Genomic DNA, 20,991 nt, shown 5'->3' with positions numbered 1-20,991 from the left:
TTGACATGGGCATACCATATTTGACACATGAGTGTATCACCATGAGACGATGTGTCGGGTACCGTCATGACCTCTATATGACCTTGAACTTTGACCTCTCAGGGTCAAAATTGATTGTAGGGTTTTGACATAGTCATACCATAAGACATGGGTGTATCACCATGAGACTGTGTCATGTACATTCATGACCTCTTTATGACCTTGACCTTTGATCTCATGGTCAAAATTATAGGTTTATACCATGGATTTGTGTTCGGACTATATCTTCCATTTTCTTCTACAAAGGCATACCATATTTTTACACTCGGGAAAGAGGTAATTTATACCTATTAACAACACACCCTTTGGGAGATTGGGGTAAGCGGGGGGTATTCTTAGTGAGCATTGCTCACAGTACCTCTTGTTTTGATACTAGTTGGACTAGATTCATCAAATCTCATTAGCTGATGTGTGTGTCTTAGGGGAAAGGTGTGTTATAACCTAAAACTAGATTGCATTAACCTCAGTTTACAATGATATGATCATTTATTATTTCCTTTTTCAGGTGCGAAATCTCTGCTACATGGTGAGCAAGAGAGAAAAAATGAAAAAGCAATTCTACAAGGACCGTGAAGCAGTATTTGTGGCCATGAACAAGATACTGACAAATAGCAAACTGCATCTGGGACAGAGAGAAGTGAACAGGATTGTGGAGATGTACCATTTCAATAGTATCTATGATACTAATGTTTTAGAAAATGTTCAAATTCCCCCTGAAATAGGTGAAAATGAAGAGGACATTAATGAGGAGGAGGATTCGGTGATGCAGGACCCTCCTCAGAAGCCAGCAAAACTTAAATTGGAATTTTCTACAGATCCAGTTGATTTGAAGAGTTTAAAACATGTAAATTCACCAGAGAAGTCCCTGAAAACTCCAACCAGGCGGAAATGGTCAATACACAAGAGAAGTAGAAGAGCAAGTGAGATGTTACAGGAGTTGTCAGATGATGGGGATACAGGACTGTCCGATGTGGAGTCCTTGTGCAGTGAACCGAGACTGAAAGCTGAGCCCAGATCTCTCAGATCTCAGAAGTCTCCTGGAAGCTCGCTGTGCGGGGAGGAGGATGCAGTGGATTGTCACAAGAAAACTCAGTCTCAGAAAACACAAGAAAAAGACTATGTGGAGGATCTTAAAATTTCACAAGTCAAGTTCAAACAGAGATCGAGGAGAGAGTCGTTCACGAAGGCAGAAAGGGAATTACGCAAGGCGACTAAGTCTGACTCAAGTGAGGATTTGTGTGTTCCTGATATGCTTATTAGTTCAAAGTCAAATATTGTGTCTGAGAAAGTGAAAGCTGAAGTGAATGGCTATCTGCAGAACGCAAAACTTGTTATACCAGATAAAATAAAATCTCGAATCCATCGAGGCTTGGTTAGGAACAGAGCACAAATTGCAAACATTGCAAGTGGCTATGTTCAAACATCCTTAGACACATTCTTTAATTCTACCCTAGGAAAAAATTCTCCTCTCCTCCGATCTCCTAACACAAGATCACCCAACACAAGACCATCCACACCGAAATCACCTGTCTCGCGCGTCCTCAATGAAATCTCACCTTGCCGGACAAGGCATGGATCTAGTAATAGCATTTATAGATCTCAGTCAAACTCACCCAAAAGAACAAAAGCCATTCCTGAAGGAATCACAAATTCTGTGGGGAAAAACATAATAGATGTTTTACCCCGAGAGACCCGCAGTGTACGGCGGCGTATTGATAATGTGTTTGATGTATTTGACATGGATTTCGGTCACAAGAGCAGTGGAGAAAACTCGCCTGGCAGCACAGAACAAAGTGTTCGACAGCCAAGATCCATGTCGCCAGCCTCTCTCAATAGTGACCTTGTGGATGTGGAAAACATTTATGAGTCGGATAATACTCTGAAGCGAATTACCAGAAGTCAAGGTCTAGACTCTGCCGAGAATTCCAGAGACTCCTTCACAAGTTCACGCAGTGGAATTTCATAATCATACACTTGCTCTAGGAAATTTTATTCAAGAGTCTTGCTGATATTTGTCAGCATTTGTTTTTGTTAGGAGTATCAAATTAACGTCAGTAAGGGTATTTAAATGCATGAAATTCTTATGATTTGTTATTCATAAACCTTTGGAATAGGACTGATGGTGATTATGAGAAAATTTGATTTATGATCAAGTCACACTTAATGGGTAATGGTGATAGCTGCGCAGTATTTATTGAAGGTTTTACCAAGTTTTAGCACTCTGTAAGTCAGGAATTTGAGGTTTTATCTTTATGTTATTAATATTGAAATTTTATTTCCAGGGTCAAATTTTTCCTCCCCACCCCACCCACCCTCAATTTTGTGTGGTTGTTGTAAATCTGGTCTTGGATGACAATGTACAATATAAGTTTTCTCAGATTCAGCAGAAACCAGTCAATATTAGGCGTGGATCAGCAACATATATTTATATTTCATAAGACATAGAGCCCACCCATATTGTATCTGATGAGGAACTCTACTTTATTTCATGTATACACCCACTGTTGTGGATGACCAGATATTTTATAAAGCGTATTTATTACATCATCCCACTCCTCAATGAGCAGGGGCATTTTAGAAAGCAAAATGTTTAAGTGTTCTAGTTGTAAAAGCTTTGACTCGTGAGCATTTTAATTGTTGTCATGTACATTGTGTTAAAGAGCATTCAGCGAGATCTGTGATGAAATTCTGTTGTACTGCAAGTCAAGCATACGTGGTCTTTTATTGTGAAAGTTTTAAGATATACAGTTTACATTGTTTAAACTGAATTTAAGTATATTCTTATCATGTCAGAAAGTGCAAGACGTAAAAATAAAATGTGCCAACTGTGCAATGTGCTTGGGTTTTGATAGTGATAGAAAGGCTTACTATGGAGTCATTGAATTTCTTGGGGGCCAGTTTTTGTTGAGATTTTGTTGGAGTATAATTTTGCGAGTATGATTTCCGTATATTGAATTATGTATTTTGTTGTGGTTTGAAATTCATGGGGGAAATGCATGCACAAAAATTAAGCCCCCACAAAATCTAATGATTGCACTGTTTCAATCTACTAGTATAAGTCAGAGATTTTTTCCTTACACAATATTGCCAGTTACCAACATGTCATGTGATTGATTCAATGGTTACAAAGTTAGCAAATGGTGAACAGGTAAGAAAGTACTTGTTTAAAAAGAGCATAGTAAACAGATTACGCACATAATATTGGATTGGTCATGTTATTTCTAAATAATCAGAAGAGTAATAATACTTACTATTCAGGACTTTGTGCATTATATTCCAGGGTAATCAGGCAAGTTGCCTTCTTGATGTCGCATGCAACCGATAATGTTTAAAATACAGCGAATGTTTTACTCAGAAAAAAATCTAACCTCAACATACCTTTATTGTTTCTGTTTCTCCCAATTAGTTTTCATTTTTGCTGACACTCATCATTGTTTATGAAATAAAAAGGTCGGCCTCTGATAAGAATTGATGATTCTGCACATGAGTCGCTCTGACTCTGATATCAAATTTCAATTACCACAAAACTCTGCTGCCAGGAGGTCATAAGTGCACATACCTCAAATTTTCACACATATTATACTATATACCTTGTTATTCTAAAATGTTGTAAGTGTACTTGCTACATTCTGGTTCAAAAAACTGGGATAAAACTAACGTGAAAGTCTTGTGCCAAAATGTCGCAAGTGCTTTTACGGCCTTTTGGCTCGGGTACCTGTAAAGTGCGAAACGAAACGAAACGAAACAGATTGTATAATCGAACTCTTTTAATTATAATAATTAAAAATGGTATCTCAGGCCCCTGTTAAAGTTTACACATATAAATAAAAATTCGCCTCCCCTTTGATGTAGGCTTTCGGCTTGACTGATATAAAGTTGGGGGGGGGGGGGGGGGGGGTAAGCACATAAATATCATGTTCAATTAGCTTCGGATCCATAAATTTCAGAACGGGAGGTTACAGTCTCAGAGGTCAGGGGAAACACACTAAACGAGGGATGGGGTCGTCGGCGTTGGATCTGCTTTGGGGCATAAATACATGTTTCAGTATTTTTGTTCTAAAGACAAATATATGTATACATGTGGATATTGTGTATTTGTATGTAGTATATCAAACGGTGGATTCTGAATATGTCCTCCCGTTCTCTTTGTGATTTCTGCTTAAAATTCCCTTGTTCATAAGCCTTTTCAGTTTACAAAATGCCGACCTCCTCCTAATATTATTGCATTAAAAGAAATCCGTTTTCAGTCCCGTTTTCAATTCCCCGTCTTTGCAACACCCCAAATGTCAATCTCTCACCAGAGGGCGTATTACGCTACGCTACAACGATAACTCTGGGTAGAGATTGCCCAAATGTATAGAGTTTTTCCATTATTGAAAGTACTCGCACCTCAGCAGTTAGAGATAAAATAAGAGTTTAAGAGCTCTTCCTGCTTTCAATTTTCTCAGACACCAGCTTCTTCAAACAATTTATCTATGCCCAGAGGCGGATCCAACGTCGGCAACCCCACCCCTCGTATAGTGTGTTTCCCCAGATCTCTGAGACTGTAACCCTCGGTTCTGAAATTTATGGATCCGAAACTAATTGTACATGTCATTTAATCAACTACGGATATGTACTTTGTGCTTACTCCCCCCCCCCCCCCCCCCCCCCCCCCCCCCCCCCCCCCCCCCCCCCCCCCCCTTTCCAACTTTTAAAAGTTTGTAACAGTCAAGCCGAAAGCCTACATCAAAGGGGAGGCGAACTTTATTTATATGTTGTAACTTTCACAGGGGCCTAAAATACCATTTTCAATTATTATAATTAAAAGAGTTTGGTTATACAATCTGTTTCGTTTCGGTAGATTTCGTTTCGCACTTTACAGGTAACCTTTTGGCTCTATTATATTTTCACTTACGACATTCTGGCACAAGCTCTTGCATTTCAAAATCATTTAAGACATAAGGTCATGTATGAATAACTTTTTGGTTTTACAAGGTTCAAGTGCCATTGTTAAACTGAAATGTAGAGCATCATTTTAGCTAGTTATTTTTCTGAAAGTCTCGATTTTGACCAAAACTGCAGTTACAATGTTCTGGCAAATACCCCTCGATATTATGTTTGTAAATATCCAGTTTGTGCTACAGATAAAGTCTGGTTGATTGACACTTGATAGATGTTTAGTATCAAGTGTAGTTATGCAAGACACCGGTTGATTTTTGGGATTTCCCATAGTTGAACTATAGTTAATTGTTTTGATATGAGGTATTTGTGAACCCAGTTTCTGTTGTTTTGATATGAATCCAGTTTCTGCTAGTTTGTTGTTTTGATATGAACCCATTTTCTGCTAGTTTGTTTTGATAGGAACCCAGTTTCTACTAGTTTGTTGTTTTGATATAAACCCAATTCCTGCTACAGTTTGGGGTTTTATATATATATATATATACACATGTATATTATTTTATTTTTTACTTCGAAAAGACACTTGGGGGGGGGGTATATATATATATGAACCTAGTTTCTGCTAGGTTTTTTTTATATATATATATGAACCCAGTTTCTGCTACAGTATGTTGTTTTGATAGGAACCCAGTTTCTACTACAGTTTGTTGTTTTGATAGGAACCCAGTTTCTACTACAGTTGCCACCGTAAAATGGCTGAAATACTGCCAAAACGGCGTAAAACCATAATCTACTTCTGTTGATGTTGTTTTGATATGAACCCAGTTTCTGCTACAGTTTGTTGTTTTGATACGAACCCAATTTCTACTACAGTTTGGGGTTATATTTATATATATGAACCCAGTTTCTGCTAGTTTGTTCTGATATGAACCCAGTTTCTGCTACAGTTTGTTTTGATATGAACCCAATTTCTACTACAGTTTGTGGTGTTATATATATATATATTGATATTAACCCAGTTTCTGCTACAGTTTGTTGTTTTGATATGAACCCAGTTTCTGCTACTGTTTGTTGTTTTGATAGGAGCCCAGTTTCTTCTACAGTTTGTTGTTTTAATATGTGAGGTTTCCATCCCATTATGATCTCCCCCCCCCCCCCCCCCCTTAAAGGGGGGATGCTGATTTGCACCATTCAGTCGATCTCTAGACCAAGTGTCCACTCATTATCTTTAGTCCCTCGCTTCACAGACATCAGACTGGTTTCCTATAAAAATTAGATGACCCAGTATTGATTTTTGAGGTATTAAGGTCAAGGGTCACTCTGGACACCTTGAGAATCTAATGTTTGATAGACATCAAGCTAGTATATAAACCATATTTTTCACTATCATTACAGACATTCTATCATTTATAGATTAGAAAATATCTGTAACAGTAAGGGACAGAATGCAACGGACTAGACCAAGATTCAAACCAGGACTCCCTGGATCTCTAGTCAGGTGCTCCATCAAGTCCTGCGATCTCTAGTCAGGTGCTCCATCAAGTCCTGCAATCTCTAGTCAGGTGCTCCATCAAGTCCTGCGATCTCTAGTCAGGTGCTCCATCAAGTCCTGCGATCTCTAGTCAGGTGCTCCATCAAGTCATGCAATCTCTAGTCAGGTGCTCCATCAAGTCCTGCAATCTCCAGTCAGGTGCTCCATCAAGTCCTGCAATCAAAATCGTCTGACCGCTACACAATCCCAGACGCATCTTTTCGAAGTTGATTTGATGTTCACAGATGAATTCATTTGTTTAATCGGGGACAGTAAATGTGAATAGTATCTAGTTTTGAGTGTACAGGTAATTACTAGAATTGTAACGTTTTTGTGGGTAGTCTATTCACACGAATATAAAACCTAAGTATGTGTCTGGACGAGGGTTTGCGAGTTATTTCCCATAGTAAACTAATGACCACTGCATAACTAAGACTACTCCGTAACATGCTCCACACATTAAACTTGAATGATTCCACTGTCGTAATTAGTCTCTCCTAACATTATGACGAAGTGTGCATAATGAATTAATTATGTAGAGATGCCAGAGTACTCTTGTGGTGCGTTTGTCGTAAGGTAAAGGGACTGAGACACGATTTTCCCGAAAATGTCAAGTTCAAAAACGACTATCTATCTAATGTGTCTAAAGGAATACTACACCAGAGAAATTGGATGTGGAGGGTTTATATAACAATAGTTTAAAATTGAAAATATTTATTTAAAAACAAAATGCAGTATTCAATTCAATTGTTTTATTGATATTGCCAAGCATGTTGGTATACATCAAGTCAACATAACAAAATAGACCGCAAGCTTCATAATTTAAAAAAATTAAAAAATTATTTGTGATTACAAGTTGGCATGTTACCACAGTACAGTAGTAATATTATATCAACACACAAAATACTTATGTAGGACGACTGAATCGAATACTTGTCAACATAAAGTGATTGACGTAACATGAATTACTGAATGAATGGTAGGCTGGTGATCAATATGTGTTAACATAAAAGTGATTGGCTTAATATGCATTTGCTAAGTAGTAGTTTTCAAATGTTCAATATATTTACAGATGCAGTGGACACATGAATTGACTGAGCTACTCAGCTATGATCAATTAATTATTTAAATAGACAAATATCGCTGGTATTTATATTTTCAGTCTTTTTTTTTAAAAGGAAGTCCGCCATATAATGGCGATATAGGGTACCTCCTTAACAAGGTTTCTTAAAAAGTGTAAGTTTATACATCATGACTGAAACTCAAAGAGAGCTTATTATTTGTTGTGTAAACAAAGATTGGGGTATGTAATTGTTTTTAAAATTTATGTTTATCAATCTAAGTTTATAAAATCTATCACATTTTGCTTTGAATTACAAAATTAAACATTTCATTAGTTTGTAAACATTAACAAGGCTCGGGTCTTGTTTACATAACACAAGAGTTAAAGTTAAAATATTGCCATTATGCTTGCAATAAGAAGGTCCAAATTTTGTATTTCAATTTTAGATGAGTTATATTTCTTATGTTAAACATCAAAAATGAAAAAATATCTAAAATCCCTTAATGCACCTTACTAAAACGAACCCCCTCGCAACAGAATTGCAGAGCTTGCCGATTCGTCCGTGTCTAGGTCAAGGTTTATGGAAGGTAGGACTTTTCATATACAAGACTGGAGGGGGGGGGGGGTGAGCATAATGCAAGAAGGTCTGGGTTGTATTGTCAAGGTCAAATATAAGATACCACGACCACAGAATCCCGAAACACCTTATGTACACGATGTACATGTGAATAAGACTTCTTGTTTTTGGATTTATTGAATTTGAACGTTGTTGGGTGTGGGGTGTTTTTTTTTGGGGGGGGGTGTTGATTTTTTTTAAGAGTGATATAAAAATCTGTGTTCCCATTGGTTTTGAAGATCACTGACGGAGAAACCAGGAAACATTTCTTGTGTACCTTGAGGGAAGTCTTGTTGGTTTTCAGTGTCAGATACAAATTAAAAGATAATTAAAGGGCACTGAACAGAAAGCTCGAAACTCGTAATACTATATGTGTCCTATTTAAACAAAACAGGAAAACTGTCTTGTACAAGATTTGAAGTTTTGTTGGTTCAACGTTAAAGTAGTCCTTGTTGGTTCCTATGTCATGTTGCGAGGTGATGCCTATAGAGCACCGAATTAACATCAACTCATAAAGATATCTTAAATTCTTTGAAGATATCATATCAATTCGATTATTGTACACATCAAATCAGTTATTGCTCTTCTTAATTCAATTGATTAGAGCATTGAACTATAAGTGATTCGATTTGTGCGTTAATTCAATGCATTGATGAGAGCAAATTCATTTGATGCGCGCACAATCTAATTAAAATCAGACTTCTTAGCTCCGTGCCGTATATTCTACTATTGTAGCGATTGTGAGCGAATATTAGGATCTGATTTTAATTAGATTGATGCGCGCAATAACTAATTTGATGAGAGCAAGAATTCAACTGATGCGTGCATTACTGTAGTGGAATTATTGCCCGCAGCATTGCAGTTGGAGCTCAGAATAAATGTCAGATTTGATGATCTCTTTAATTCAATTGAAGATATCTTTAATTATTCACAACGGTTTTATATGAGGGATTAATGCGCACATAATTCTTTTAAAGAGAGCAACAACTCAATTAGGCCTAAAGAGATCATTAATTTAATTGTGGATATGTTGAATTGAAGATATCTCTAATTATATAGTTGCAGTATGTTGATGTCATCAATTCACTTAAAGAGAGCAACAATTCACCATGTAAACCGTACGTCAATTCAGCAGAATGCGCATAATAATTCAGAATTGAAGATATTCGTAGTTATTTGAAGAGATCTTTAATTGAATTGTTGCGCGCATTAAATGATGATATCTTCAAATATTTAAAGATATTTTCAATTATTTGAGATTATGTTAATCCGGCGCTCTATATGATATAGATGCCATGTTTTGCGGGGCCACTTTTGTTAGAAGGTGTCCCATTTTCCAGGAGCCCTTGTTGTACACGATAAACCGGAAACATTGAAGGAATACCTTTCATTTATTTCCTGTATTGACAATACAAATCAAATATTACCCAACATGACTGCTTTTGGTTCAGACGAAATATGATTGATAGTCTTTCCTGTTCTAGTGGAAAACAGGAAAATACGTAGCAATACTCGATCGAAATCTTTTTCAAGGGGATTTTTTGTTGTTGTTGTTGTTTGTTTGAAAGACTACGTAAGTCAACAAATTTTTATTCTTTCATAATGTCCCCAATGCAAGATACTTGAGTGTATACGAATGTGAATTTGAAGTATAGCCTATATCTAAGGAAGAGATTTTATTTCATTTTTACACAAATAAATATCTAATTTTGACATGAGATACTTGGTCCTTGTCAGCCACGGAGACCGAAGCTCGTTTATGGAGGGGGGGGGGGGGGGGGGGGGTACTGAAAACTCTCTCACTGTTCTCATTGTTTATGATGATATTTTCATAGAGAAAATTGTATTTGGCTCTTGCAAGAATAGCTAGAACAAATTATTTTTAACGCTAGACCACAATTTTTATTAAAGGAATCAAAATTTAGTATAGAACAAATGTTATTTCTAATCAAGGCCTTCGTGGGGAAGCATGAAAATCATATATATACCAGTTTGCGCATATTGTGTCAAAACCCTGTGAAAATACATACAAATGTATAGGCCCCTACCTATTTGCAAAGAAGAAGAAGCGATTTATACACGACACACACACACACACACACACACACACATATATATATATATATATATATATATTAGAAGTTCATTCGGCACAGTTATAAATAAATATTGAAAATCAGAATGACACATTCCATAAAAAACAATCATTTACTGCAGTAAATGATTGTTTTTTATGGAATGTGTCATTCTGATTTTCAATATTTATATTTATATATATATATATATATATATATATATATATATATATATATAGTTTGAACACAATGTCACTGTTGTTGCATGTGTTGTTCAAAATAATTTTCCCGGAACTTTAGATTGCGAGTAGATGGTTCTTCAGTATTAGGCCTAATTAATGGGTCCTTACTCCTGGATTTTGTCTTTTTTTTTCCCTTTTTTTTTTTTTTTTTTTTTTTTGGTTTACGTAGCATTTTTTGGTGGTTTTGTTTTGTTTCGGATCAAGAAATTATTAACATATTAAAGAAAACGCAAAGTAAAGTTTGAAATTGAATATTTTGAAATTGATATGAATATTTCAGTAAGCAACAGACCAGACATTGGGTAAGGCGAAGAAAATTTCATGGCAAAAATATTTACACATTTCAAAATAAGATCCGTATTGCGCAATCGAGCGCACCATTTCCACAAGGCAGGCAACTCCTACCAAGTTTTTCAGAAGAAAACAGAGAATGGCTGACACACATTAGGAGCTGAGGACGGATTTTAACGTCAATAATGCAACCACCGCCCCGAAAGGTAATTTCTTACCGCTAATTAATATTAGGCCCATATTTGAATTTTGTTGTCCTCGTTCATTTTATTTAAGAAAAATTGTTTTTTTTGTGAAGAAACTTTTTATGTTTTGATTTCAAGGTAAAGTACACCACTGCACTCAAAAACATCCACTCGGAGCAAGTGAGCAAGTTACAAAACAAGGTTCAGCAAGACTGCGATTTGTTGGATGATATCAGGTAAACATAGCAAGGGTCACTTAGATAAAATGCGGTCATTTAGATACATTGTGTATTTGTTTAAATTGTACAACGTATACCGTTGATATTACCAGTGGAGGCCAAAGGTCATTGCAATTGGGGGGTGTATCCCAGCTGCTTTATCTTGACATCAGTGGAAGTCAGGTGCAAGTGATAAGTTTTAGAGTATACTAAGAATGAATAGGTGATAGGAGAATAAAGCTTTCACTGGTTGTATGGATCAGCTGGTCAATGTATGTTAACTGGAGTCACAGGCTATTCTATACTATAAAATTACAGTATATCTTGATATGATAAATATGTTGTGACAAATCCCTCTGGTCTAATATCAAAATTGATATAAGTTCTGAATCATCCATTCAGCAGTCCTTTCCTACTGACAATGCAAATTCATGCATGAAATTTAAAATCAACATCACTGTTAGGCCTAGTATACATTATATATAAATTTAGGCTATTGAAAAAAGTAAACATTTTAACATATTTTTAAAAAAAATATTCTTTCTTTTTAACTACATGGATAATTATTAGGTTTGAATCATGTCACACATAAAGCCATATTTTATATATTTCCTGAACATAAGAGGAATCTGTTTTTTAATGTTGTTGATCAAATATTTTGTAGAAATTTCAGCAGACAGAGGTCTATAATAGAGAAGGAATATGGACAGGTAAGTTAATATAAAATACTATAATTTTTACCTTATCCTCTTTATCCGGTTTCTATTTGATTTAATCAATCTAGAAATTGATAAGGTGGAGAGAGAGAAAAGAGGTGGACTGGATAAAAGGGAAGAGGAAAAAGAAAATGAGAGAGAGGAGGGAATGTTGAGGATGGAGGGGGAAGAGAAAAGCAGAGAGGGGAAGGGGAGGGTAGAAAGAGGATGGAAAGAAGAGAGAGGAGAGGAAGGCGAGGGTAGAAAGATGAGAGAGAGAAGAGAGAGGAGGGTGGGGAAGAAAAGAAGAGAGGGGAAGAGAAGGATGAAAAGGAGAGAAAGAACATAGAGGAAGGGGAGGTTGAGGGAGGAAGGGGAGGGGTAAGGTAGGAAAAGAAGAGAAAGGAAGAGGGAAACAAATGGAGGAAGGAGAGAGGAAGGAGGAGGGACAGAAGAGAGGAGGAGGAGGGTGAGAGGAGAGAAGAGGAAGGGGAGGGTAGAAAGAGGAGGGAAAGAAAAGAGAGGAGGAGGAGGGGAGAGGAAGGTGGAGAAGAAAAGAAGAGAGGAGAAGAGAAATGTGAAAAGGTGAGAAAGAACATAGAGGAGGGGAGGAAGGGTAAGGGAAGAAAAGAAGAGAAAGGAAGAGGGAAACAAATGGAGGAAGGAGGAGGGAAAGAAGAGAGAAGGAGGAGGGTGAGAGGAGAGAAGAGGAAGGTGAGGATAGAAAGAGGAGGGAAAGAAAAGAGAGGAGGAGGAGGGGAAAAAGGGGGGATAGAAAGAAGAGAGAGAGGAGGGTGGGGAAGAAAAAAGAGGGGAAGAGAAATGTGAAAAGGTGAGAAAGAACATAGAGGAAGGGAGGATGAGGGAGGAAGGGGAGGGGTAAGGGAGGAAAGGAAGAGAAAGGAAGAGGGGAAAAAATGGAGGAAGGAAGGAGGAGGGAAAGAAGAGAAAAAGGAAGGAGGGGTGGGGGAGAGGATGGGGGAAAAGAGAAAATGGGAAGGGAAGGGGTAGGGGGGAAGGAAAGGGAGAAGGCACACAAAAAAGAATATGGGAGGAGAAAGAGAAAAAAGGGAGTGGCTGGGGATGGCATGTTAGGTGGGAGAGGTAGAACACCCCCAACACCCCCCCTCCTTGTGCAATCCCCCCTCCCTCCATTGAAGGGTCCAGTGTAAGCAAAGTAATTTATAGTAACTCTGTGGTTGAAAAGTTACTGTTACACACAGTCTGCTTGGTGTTAAGAAAATTAAATGTATTGGACATTCATTTGCACTGATTAAGACAGAAATGGAAGATTGTAGGGAGGGGGAAAGAGAGCATCTGAGAATGTGAGTTTGTAAAACCCACTGTCAAAAGTTCACCTGGAATGAGAGCTCATTAATTGATTCTCTCCAATTGATTTTCTGGCAGGATTGATTTAGAAGCTTGATCCTCTCATTTCTTTGGTTACTCATTGTCAGTGTGTGTACTTTGGCGTACTAGCCTGGGACTTTAATCAAATTTTGTCAGGATATAAATTTCCAACAAATATCTCCAAGGAGATTCCTGTGTACTGACATAATAAGAATCATTCTAATTAAAAATTTTGCAATCAAGGTGAATTCAAGTACCAGTACAGGCCTTTTGCAATAACTTTCAACTTATTAAATGAAATCTTAGTTAATGGGATATTAACACAAACTTTTGAAGAAACAGCATTGTTTATTTTTTGACTGTTCATGTTTTCCATGTTCATATTGTGAAGGAAAATTATTATCTGATTACTTATAGAAAACTGTGACTTGTCATTAGGATATAGTAGAGTATATTGATGAACAGACACAAGAAAAGTATATTACATGATGAAGTTATCAATATCTTAGAACACACTCGTGTACATCCACTATTTGTCTGGTGTATTTCATTAATTACAATATGCTGACACACTTTAGGTTTACTACAGCCCATACACATCTCACTATCTGCATAGAAAATGCATTTAGTCATGCAATATCGCAATGAAATAGGTAATTCTGTTAGCCTGATAAAGTGCTCTGAAAGATACGACCACCGTCGACTTTCCCTGGATACAAATGATGATTATCAAAGAGTCAAAGACTATACTAAGCTTTACTTTCTATTTTCAATGACCTTTCATCATGAACAAGGTCACATTGGGAGATTTAATTGTCCTTAAGAGAGTCCAATGAGGATGTGTAGTATTATTCGCTTGATGTATTTTAATCATGTAAAAAACACAAAATGTCACTCGATGCGCACATGCAGTATTCTTTTCAGATGATTGAAATGAATTTGTTATGGTCATAAGATGAAAATGTTCTCACTCCCGTTGTTAATATCAAAATCATATAAATGTGGTGGTTTTATGCCCTTCACCCCCTCCCCTTCCCTCCCCCTTCCCCTACCCCTACACAAAGATCTGTGTATTTAGTGTTTGACTCCTTGTGTCTGTCATTTTGTTTTCTCTAATGTGTTATGGATTAAAAAGTCGAAATGATAACTAGAATGAAGTTGTAGTGTGTGAAGATGACCACTTATCTACTCCTGATGGTCTACCTAGATTAGTAGAGTTGTGGCCCTTGGAGATGGATTTTATGGTATTGACACTTGTATTATGATTACTTTAAAGTATTGATCAGATGAATATAAGAATGTAAACTGTAATTCAAATCAATTTTACTCGTAAAATGCTGTAGTTTTGATGAGGGTTAATCTTCTTAATGCTAGCAAGACTTGCATGTATTAGACTTCTAAATATGTTTTGCAAATTAATGACTTTGCGATAACATTTTCAATGATTGGGAAGATTTTGTTAATCTATAGAAGTAGATGTTTGGCCCTTAGGGTAGGTTGTATTTGCCTTGATTTCTTAATACGGGAGATATATAGCTGTTGTTGTTGTCCATTGATGTTGAAGGTACTTAGATGTAAGTGATCAATGCTGAAAGTGCTGAGCTATTGTAACAGGATCAAAGTGTTGGATGTTAGGGATGGGGAGTTGACACAGTTTCCAGAAGGCTGTCGGAGGATGGGGGAAGATCAATACATGCGATGGATCAGTTTGAGAATGTACTGTAAAGTGATTTTTCAATTCCGAGGGGAGAAATAATGTAGATCAATAGTAGACCACAGATTGAGCCGTGTTCTAGAAATATATGGCCCATGTTTAGATGAAAGATTGATCTCGCCAAGAAATTCTGTATTCCATTAAGAAATTTGAACATTTCTGTCTTTATCATGTTACAATAACATGATAAATTGTTCATTAGAAAAGAAAGTATGACAAGTAATTATTGTGCCATAAAAGAAATGGTTCATTACTGAATTTTCAGAAATTGGTTGGCCTTAAAATGTCATGTTTAGTGAGCAAACAGCAGTATAAATCAAACAATTATTGATGTATAAGAGTTGTAGATAGCTTAGTGAAGTAGAAATGCAATTTCAGTCATTCTTTATGGAAAACTTTATAAAATTGTGGCGATAAATTTTTGCGAGGTTTGCGAGAACCTCATCGTCATGAATATTTTTTGCAGCAAACCAATCCTTCAATGGTTCTCGTATTTGTTTAAGATTGTCTCAGTCACAAAAATTATCCACAGCGAACCATATTGTTATTGGTAAATTGCCAGATAAAGTCATCGCTAACAAAAGTGGGATTATAGTACTTCTAGATTACTCGCATGGGAGATCATTAAGAAATAGTTAAAACAGGATGAGGTACTAGTATTGGAAGTAAAATGTCTTCTCAAGAACCATTGCAACATAAAAGTCAAAACTTGCACGACAGTTTCTTTATAAAATGAAGATTGTGACATAAGTTCTGGGGAAAAGATGGGACCACATGGGGTTTTAAGTTAGAATAGGAATATATTTGAAATTCCTAAAAAAAAAATTATCACAAAGGCATGTTTGTCAATTGATATGCAAGCATCATTAAGAAGTGTAGATTCAAGTTTGTTTACACCACAACAACCAGGGCAGGGTTGCTACAAAATTTGGGTCTGAAGTTTAACCTAGGAATGTATTTGGAAAATTCTTTTAAGATCTTGACAAGTGTACAGTTTGTGAAGTGAATGTACAAGTTTTTTCATGTAAGTGTAGATTTAAGTGTATTGTTCATTCTATGACCTTCATAGCTAGGGCAAGGTTACATTGGAGGGTGGCATAATGTTATTGCTAGGATTAGTAATTTGGCCCATTGGCCTCTACCCAGCCACCCACCCCCTTTTTGCATAACATATATTTCTTATCTTTGTGCAGAGTTTGTATATTGTCAAATTGAGCAAATACTTTAATTTTTTGCAGGCTCTTCTGAAGTTAACCTCAGGTTTATTAAAGAGAGAATTCCAAGCTACTCCAGATCTTCAGAATGAGGATGGCGTAGAATCCAAGTAAGCAATGCTTAATTCTGTCTAGAATTCAAGTAAGAAGTGCTTAATTCTGACTAGAATTCAAGTAAGAAGTGTTTAATTCTGTCTAGAATTCAAGTAAGAAGTGCTTAATTCTGTCTAGAATTCAAGTAAACAGTGCTTAATTCTGTCTAGAATTCAAGTAAGAAGTGCTTAATTCTGTGTAGAATTCAAGTAAGAAGTGCTTAATTCTGTTTAGAATTCAAGTAAGAAGTGCTTAATTCTGTTTAGAATTCAAGTAAGCAGTGCTTAATTTTGTCTAGAATTCAAGTAAGCAGTTCTTAATTCTGTTTTTTTATGAATGCCTTATCTTGGGTGATCCTTATTTGATTTGGATAGTCACATAGTTCATGTTTTGACTGTCTGAATCGGGTAGTCACACTGTTAATGTTTCGAGGATCTGTGAAGTGTGTGGCAAATGTGCACTGTCATCTAACATTGATTTATATATACATATAAAACTGGTCTGTGCTTATAAGGTATAGTATAAATGAAAGGTGTTTAAGACGAATGTAATGGATTTTAAAAGTGTTTCATAGAAGTCCTTCACCTGGATGATAAGTTGCCCTTCATGCATCACTTGGTGAATACCTGGACCAGGTGAGACAGTAAGAATTGATTCAAGTGTATATACAGATCGTCTTAACTGTTAATATCCAGCCACATTAAGCAAGTGTTGAAAATGTCTAAGGAAGTTATTTAGTTTAACAATGCTTTTATGACCATACGGTATTCACCATGCAGCATTTTAGTATCAAATATTCATTAGACACTGTGCTTTTCGTTGATTAATCTCACTTTTACCACAGCCTGTTATTTGATGATCCTCCCACTAGAAATGCGTGAAGCCCAGGTGGGGTTAGCTACAGAACTGTAGCGTGAAGCCCAGGTGGGGATAGCTACAGAACTGTAGCGTGAAGCCCAGGTGGGGATAGCTACAGAACTGTAGCGTAAAGCCCAGGTGGGGATAGCTACAGAACTGTAGCGTGAAGCCCAGGTGGGGATAGCTACAGAACTGTAGCGTAAAGCCCAGGTGGGGATAGCTACAGAACTAGCTCTTTGGGTCTATTCCAATTTTTTCTCACAGAGCTTCAGTTTTACAGCAAGATGGGGGATGAACCTTCCATTAGAAATGCATTAGGTCTAATGTGGGTTTATAGGAAATTCCACTGATTTCATCTTTTCTAAAATGTTATGATGAGAAATGAAATACAGGTATGCTAGTTTGTTTTTCCAAAAACTGACTGGTATTCAACCAGTTTTTGCATTTCCTTTAATTGTTTTATAATTTTTAGTTCAATAAAAAAAAAGTTTTACAAATGTTATTTGTGTTTTAGCTCTCTGGGACAAAAGTTCTTAACAAACTTTTGTGAGGCATTTCCAAGAAACTGTTAACCCTGCATGATTCAAACTTACATAGACTTGTGGATTCACACAGTCACCCAACATTCAGATGCTGTGACCTGTGTTTTCTAGATTATGACAAAGTTAAAAGTACATTTGCAGCAGGTTTAAGTTTTTTTAATCAGCTGTTTCTAGGAAACATGGTTCTAACTTGCATGAATATAGCTGAAATAGGCTTTGCCTTCTGCCCAATCCCATTCACATATTAGGGAATAAAATATTGTTTAAATAAAAACTGGCATGAATGATGCATCTATGGATACGCAAATCCATTCATGATTTGGATGCTGCATCTGACCTTCATTTTCCGGATGAGTGACTAGGTCATAATGGATATAACAGATTTATTCCTCAGTAATTGTAGTTTTATGTGATTCAAAATTGTGTGAATGATGCATACATGTATGTACAAAACCATAAATTAGGATGCAGCAATCTTGACCTAAATTTTTATGAGTGACCAGGTTGACGTTTTTGTAACAGGTCTATTCTTCGTAACTGTAAATAGATTGATTGACATTTTTATACGTCCGTTGAAGACGGGATGTATTATGGTATGGTGTCGTCCGTCTGACTGTCCAAACCTTGTGGGCAGGATACAGACCGAACCGTAAGCTCCGGGATTTTACAACTTGGTACATTTGATCACCATATTGAGAGGAAGATGCCTACAGTTTTTCAAGGTCAAAGATCAAGGTCATATCACTTAGTAGAAAAACCTAGTAGGAAACCCTTGTGGGCAGGATACAAACCCAACCGTAAGCTCCAGGTTATTGCAACTTGGTACATTCGATCACCATAAGAGATGCCTATTGTTTTTCAAGGTCAAGGTCGCAGTATCACTTACTTGGAAATCCTTGTAGGCAGGATGCAAACCGAACCATAAGCTCCAGGATATTGAAACTTTGTACATTTGATCACCATGATGAGAGGAAGATGCCTATTATTTTTCAAGGTCAAGGTCACATTATCACTTAGTAGAAAAACCTTGTAGGCAGTATACAAACTGAACTGTTGGGGCTAGGACCGTCAAACTTTGTACACATACACTTTATGTCAAGTGGAGGATGCCTATTGTTTCTTAAAGTAAAAGGTCAAAGTTGTAGTAGCAGGATGCAGACCGATTCATTTGGGTAAGGACCATTAAACTTGGTACACAAAAATCTTATGCCAAGTGAAAATATTACATAGAGTACATGATTTGTCTTGTTTTTTCGATGCAAAGAAAGTATGTCACACCCTGATGATTGCTGATACTACTTGAAGGCAAGTTTTACATATCGTGGTGTAAAAAACCTGCCCTATAATACCTTTTCACGGGCGTATTATGTACTGTTGGCGATACTCTTGTTGTAACAGGTCTATTCTCAGCAACTGTATATAACTTGGTGAATTTCTGTGTGGATGATCCTCAATACAACTTCATGATAATTTTTTGTTTCTTTTATTAATAAACTGCATAAGATTGATTTACATCAGCCTCATACCAGTCCTGATAGTCAAGTAAATTACATCTGGAGGCCTTAGTTAGATTCTTGATCCTGATAGTCAAGTAAATTACATCTTGAGGCCTGAGTTAGATTCTTGATCCTGCCTTATCAAACCTAAGACGTTTGATGTTGATGGTGACAGTTCCTTCACCAAGTACCCCTCACTAGAAGTGAAAGTCACAGGATTAAGGATTTGGCCTTAAAAAACTCTCAAGGTTCCTTTGTTGTGGTTGGCGATGGATATGCACTAGGCATACATGTAGGTCAAAATTTGTGGCACTTCACCCACAGCTGACAATGTCTCTACATGAGTGATTTTTTTTAATGAGATTTTAGATAACATGCAAACAAATCAAAACATCAACATTGTTCATGAAGTTTATTGATATGATACATATTTTATTGTATACATGCACATATATATATATACACACACAAAAGGGTGGGAAACAAAGTAGAAATGAAGTTTATTATGGGAAGTTCTTCACATTTTTTCACAGTTTGATTTGCTTCACAAGGTCTGTTATCTTATGATAGAACAGATGTTTAGTAATGCTAGTTGTTGACATTTAAATTGCATAACAGTGTGTCATGGATATGGTCAATATGAAACTATTGCCATACAAGGCCATCTTGACCTCTCAGCTTTATACAAACAAGATCAGTCAGCATATTCTCATTCCCTCAATGGTAAATGTAAATTGTGTATCACTTATTTCTGATAGACGATTTTAAAGGGGGCTCAGACTACTGAAGGGTTTCTCTGTGAAATCCTGAGAGTTGTACTTATAATGATGGCTACAGTATGAATCACTCTCTAGCTGGGAACAGACTTCTTGTCTTCTATAAGAGCTGTTTTTCTTGTTTGTGTGAATGTTTGCCAGAAGGATACTTAAGTTAATTGTTTCAATGCACTCCATTTCATAACATAAAGAATATTGATGCTATCTCATTAAATTTGAAATTTCCATGTTATATTTAAGAATAAAATTCATTCTTGAAAATTAATGAGGGTGTGAACTGTGACACTTTATGCCGGCATACATCATGAACTGATTGAAGATACATGTACTATATTCACATGTACTATATTCACATGTACTATATTCACATGTTTCTGTATTCACATGTACTATATTCACATGTATCTGTATTCACATGTACTATATTCACATGTACTATATTCACATGTATCTGTATTCACATGTTTCTGTATTCACATGTACTATATTCACATGTACTATATTCACATGTATCTGTATTCACATGTACTATATTCACATGTACTATATTCACATGTATCACTATATTCACATGTACTATATTCACATGTATCTGTATTCACATGTTTCTGTATTCATATGTACTATATTCACATGTACTATATTCACATGTACTATATTCACATGTATCTGTATTCACATGTACTATATTCACATGTTTCTGTATTCATATGTACTATATTCACATGTACTATATTCACATGTACTATATTCATATGTACTATATTCACATGTTTCTGTATTCATATGTACTATATTCACATGTATCTGTATTCACATGTACTATATTCACATGTTTCTGTATTCACATGTTTCTGTATTCACATGTACTATATTCACATGTTTCTGTATTCATATGTACTATATTCACATGTACTATATTCACATGTATATGTATTCACATGTATCTGTATTCACATGTACTATATTCACATGTTTCTGTATTCATATGTACTATATTCACATGTATATGTATTCACATGTTTCTGTATTCACATGTATCTGTATTCACATGTACTATATTCACATGTGTCTGTATTCATATGTATCTGTATTCATATGTGCATTGTTTA

General features: G+C 36.3%; 1 protein-coding gene across 1 annotated transcript in view; it reads left to right on the top strand.

Annotated features, from left to right (window-relative positions):
• LOC125680092 (uncharacterized) overlaps positions 1-20,991 on the top strand; it is a 77,530-nt gene that overhangs the window by 22,372 nt on the left and 34,167 nt on the right. Inside the window, exons 16-20 of the mRNA XM_056153498.1 lie at positions 545-1,997; positions 10,904-10,944; positions 11,062-11,159; positions 11,806-11,851; positions 16,139-16,224. Of these exons, the coding sequence (XP_056009473.1) occupies positions 545-1,997; positions 10,904-10,944; positions 11,062-11,159; positions 11,806-11,851; positions 16,139-16,224 (1,724 nt within the window). The remainder of the gene's footprint in view (positions 1-544; positions 1,998-10,903; positions 10,945-11,061; positions 11,160-11,805; positions 11,852-16,138; positions 16,225-20,991) is intronic.

Source organism: Ostrea edulis, chromosome 2 (genome assembly GCF_947568905.1).
Source record: "Ostrea edulis chromosome 2, xbOstEdul1.1, whole genome shotgun sequence".
NCBI lineage: Eukaryota > Metazoa > Mollusca > Bivalvia > Ostreida > Ostreidae > Ostrea > Ostrea edulis.
The sequence above is the reverse complement of the archived record's forward strand: the minus strand, read 5'-3'. Positions and strand labels throughout refer to the sequence as shown.